Source organism: Lipotes vexillifer, unplaced genomic scaffold (assembly GCF_000442215.2).
Source record: "Lipotes vexillifer unplaced genomic scaffold, Lipotes_vexillifer_v1.1 scaffold1550, whole genome shotgun sequence".
NCBI classification, from domain to species: Eukaryota; Metazoa; Chordata; class Mammalia; order Artiodactyla; family Lipotidae; genus Lipotes; species Lipotes vexillifer.
The window spans coordinates 7,127-11,764 of record NW_006779372.1 but is presented as its reverse complement, the minus strand read 5'-3'; the positions used below and the strand labels follow the sequence as shown (position 1 = coordinate 11,764).

The 4,638-nt window shown below is 37.8% G+C and overlaps 1 protein-coding gene across 1 annotated transcript; it reads right to left on the bottom strand.

Moving 5' to 3' along the window:
- Positions 1–241: 241 nt before the first annotated feature.
- Positions 242–2,790, bottom strand: LOC103085779 (centrosomal protein of 78 kDa-like). The gene is given in 3 exon segments (XM_082930950.1): positions 242–802; positions 1,710–1,878; positions 2,702–2,790. Coding segments are annotated over 3 exon segments (819 nt in total).
- Positions 2,791–4,638: the final 1,848 nt, after the last annotated feature.

Below are 4,638 nucleotides of genomic sequence, written 5' to 3'. Positions count from 1 at the left end.
CACCCAGAAAAGTACTGTACATATGAAGCCCTCAGTAAACACTAGCTGAATGAATGGTGCAAACTGTCACAAGGAAAAATACACCAAAACTTTCATTATAATAAAAAAGTATAGATAAATCTTTCTCTAATGGCTTCCAGTCAAGTATTTTAAAACACCATATGCTATAATAAAAACATAAGTAATTTATTAAAATTTGAAGGCAAAAACATAATTTTAAAGGATTTTAAAAGATTTAGACCTATGTTAGGCGTGATGAAATATGGATGCTTTCTGGAAATTCACAATCAGATCCAAGAGTATCACTTTCAGAATGTTCTAGTAGATGGAGTTTACTTTTAGCTGTCTTTGAAGAAACAGTCACTATCGTACTCTCTTTCTTAACAGAAATGTGTTTTTTCGAAGACTCACTTCTAGTTGGTTCATGAAGCAAAGAATTATTTTGCCCAATTCCTTTGCTTTTCTGCTTTACAGGTGAGTCAGAGCAGGAATGCAGGTCCTTCCCAGGTTGTTTCTTAGCAGAGTAGTTTTTGGTATATTATGCTCTGCTCATTTTCTCTGAAGAAGACCTGCTATTTCTAGGTAATTCCTCTTCTTTTCTTTGACTTCCAGTTCCAGAAATGACGTCTGCTGAAGGAGGACATGTTCTAGCAATGAAATCTTCAAAAGACTCCTGCCGCTGCTCTGTGACTGCGACCCCCAGGTTGTCTTTGGAAGTTTCTAAGGCCTCCTGAGTAGAGACTGGGACATGGAAGGAGTTGACAGGCAAAGGAATCCCAGCATCACCTGCAATTTTCTGAAACTGGAGGGAAAGACAAAAGACAAGACAAAAATTCAGCGATGAACAAAGCCAACCATTAAAAAGTAGAGTTCAAAACTTCAATGTTACTCTGTGATCTTATTATTAACACAGTCAATTGATTATTCAGAAGATTTCAGAGCCAGTTTTTCTCTAATTATATCCTGCCAAGTGATTCTCAGCTTAACCTAGCTATATCCAAGGCTATGTCCGCTACATTTTCAGACTTTGGCGATTGGGGTAGTTATTACCCATTTCCTTTCCCTCAATAAAATTAAAACCCTACTCTGTAAGAAAATTAATTTCTTTGCTATCCTCCAGGCACATGTAAACAGTATATAGTTTGTGACCAGACTGTGTTCTCAAGCTATCAGTTCCCAAGACCACTCTGAGATTGGTTGATGAGGGCTACAAGTAAGGCTAGAGGAAAAGCTGACAGGTTTTCCCCTCCCATTCCCATAACCAGGTGATTCACTGTCATATGTTACCTATTAGCTATGTCTGGATTACTTATTTTAAAAATTATATCAGTATGTGTACCTTCATTAGAGTTCCTTCATTGTAAGCTGACTGCATACAAATAGAAACCTAGATAAAATATGAATAGAATAGACACTTATACAATTTAAAATCTGGAATATTTTCTCTAATGTTTTCTTTCTTCATTAAGGAGAGTTTGCTTTAACTCATACATTTTCTAAAGAACTTCCAGTTTTCTTATGTACAACAATACAGTATCATGAAACGGGCCCACATTTACTAATCTCAGATTTGGAGAGGACTCCAAAGTCTTCTAGCTCCCGAGCATGTGAACTATTAGAGACTGACCAGTATTATTTTCTCTCTGACTTGGTCATTTCCTTTTTGCTAATCACTCTTAGAATCCTTAAGTGCTGTCCTCTCCACTTACTTGGAGATTTTGCGTTGGTCCTGGGGCACTCTGCTTTGATTCTGATTTTTCTTCAAGTGCCTTCTTTTCTTCTTTAGGTGGACTACTAACAGTAGAATTCATCTGGGGACGACCTAGTACATGAAAATCTGACTGATCTATACCAGCCATTGTGGCCAGCTGCCCAAGCCTGGACCAGAGGAGGAAAGGAGAAAAGACAAAGGTTATTATAATCACAGAAGAGCAGTTTAGATTTCCCCAGACCTACAATCATGAAACACTTCTAAAATCTTAAAAGCCAACATCCTACTCCAGACTACAAGCCTCTCTCTCCCCCACATTCTCAGCCCTTTCCAGATTCATCCTCTAGGAGACATCCCACTGTCTCACTAGCAGCTTCAACATGTACCGTGCACCCCGTCCACTGCCAGTCACACCTCCATTCCCACACTTCTTTACCACCTTTCCTCCAGTTTCCAAGAATGTGTTTGTTCCCTCCTTCCCAACACCAACTCGTTCACTGACAAAACACCACCCCATCAACTATCAATCTCCACTTCCCTCTTTCAGCAAAATTGCTCACGGTTGAGAACCACTGACCTATAGCTTCCCTGCAGATTAATAATAATTTTTATGTCTAAGACAAAAATAACTTTAATTCAAACTTATCAAACAAGCAAAGTAAATGAAAGATAGGAAAATTCTTATCCATTCCCGAATATTTTCAATGAAAACTGCCTTCAATTTAGTCTTTACAAAAAACTGTACCTACTAATTACTCTGTCTACAGGTTACTCTTTTACAGTGGGCTCCTCACTCTACCAAAGCAGGCTCCCCTATTTGCATTTCTTAAAAAATTTAATTCCTCATTTTAAAACGTCAACTATATTACCTATAATTACACTAACTTTGGCTAAATATGGCCACGTAAGTGATGAAAATTGCTCCAGTTCCTCAGCAAACTACCATTATAGTCGCAAAGAGAAGAACGCCATGAAGAGAAATGAACTAACCCAGCATCTTTAAGGAGATCCAAGAAAGCATGGAACTTCTGAAAAGAATTCTCAATGCTGCCCAAAACACCTTCATCATCCAGGATCATGCTTGTCAATGAGTGGGCATGAAGGGCTTCAGACAAAGAGAAATTTATATTTCTTAACTGGGCATTTTCATGTTCCAGCTATAAAAGAAGATGGAAAATGTCTGACATGATTTTTTCTCATTGCCATCAAAAGTAGTCTTGCCTAGTTTCAAGAAACTAAAACACTCAAAATGTAATTAATTTGTAATTAACCTAACTCTCCACCAGTAAAGACAGAGACCATATCACATAATAACCAAAACCCCCAGGCACCCAACAAAGTTTCCTATACGACGCTTAGGTGGTATATAAATAAACCAAAGTTATCATTTTATTAATGATCTTTCACAAAAGATCACATTTCTAACTGGTTAAATTCATAATGGAGCCTCATTCCACATTAGAAAATTACCTGCTTTAAGTTTCCCTTAAATTAGAAAGTGAATTATAGAATCTGATCTGAACAAAACATATTACAACTCTGCTGCATGTTAAGAATTAACTTTAGTGAGCAAAGTATCTAATGCTTACTTTTAAAAGTCCTAAATCATACCCAACCCAATTTATTAAATGTACGATCACCAATGTTTTCTTTGGCTTCTTGAAAATATTCACTCCCGTGAACTCTTCCCCTTCCGCTCATCATCTATGCACTTAAAAGCCCCTGTAAGCTCAACTCCAGTATTTCTCAGAAAGGCCATTAATGTTCACGATGCCCCTTTTGCCTTACATGAGCAGGTGCTCAACATTTATTGAATGACTGTCCGCCAATCCAATGGATGTACTTTCAAAAATTCCACCCTACACTCACCCTGTGATAAATTATATTTAGATAGAACTTTTTAGATTATGCCCTGCTTTCATGCACTTACCTAATGATAATTCTCATAGTATATATTTTTATCTTTCATTGCATTCTTATAAGTTTTCCAATACCTTTTTTTGCGGTATGCTGGCCTCTCACTGCTGTGGCCTCTCCCGCTGCGGAGCACAGGCTCCGGACGCGCAAGCCCAGCGGCCATGGCCCACGGGCCCAGCCGCTCCACGGCACACGGGATACTCCCCACCGGGGCACGAACCCGCGTCCCCTGCATCGGCAGGCGGACTCCCAACTACTGTGCCACCAGAGAAGCCCCCTCATGGTATATATTTTTATCTTTCATTGCATTCTTAGAAGTTTTCCAATATCTTAAATTTATTTCAATGATTCACTTTGCTAATTCATTGCCAGGACAGTCTCATCATGTCTTTTATGTTACTGTATATACAATATATGCACAAAAAGTGCCTTCTTGAATCAAAGAATCATGAACAGGAAATACGCTAATGTCATATAAAAGCACACACACACACACACACACACACACACACACAAAACCAGATTTTCACATTTTTAAAAACATGCTTTCTGGAATATAGATCATATGATCACTAAATACCAGTAAATGCAAAAGTCCATATGATACAACCAATTTGCAACATATTACAGTTTTAAAGCTTACAAATTATGTGTATATGGCTTAAAATCAAATCAAAATAAAACCAAAACACTCTCAAAAGCAGAAGAAACTTGTTTACCTCACTGACTCGTCTATCAGCCTTCAGTCTTACTACTCTTTCCTCCTTTAACTGCTTTAGGCACTCCTCCAGGTTTTCCTAAACAAACAGAGTCAATATTATAACTAATTCATAGTATAATATCCAAAAGCCTTTCCAGCTATTGGTCTCATCAGGATTTAGGGGCAGAGCCAGAAGTGAACTCAGATTTTAGTCTGCTACTGGTAATATCATACCATGCTAGTGAAATGAATTATCAAAATCTATCAAATTAGCATAGTAAAAATTTATTTAAATTCCACTCTTTCCAAC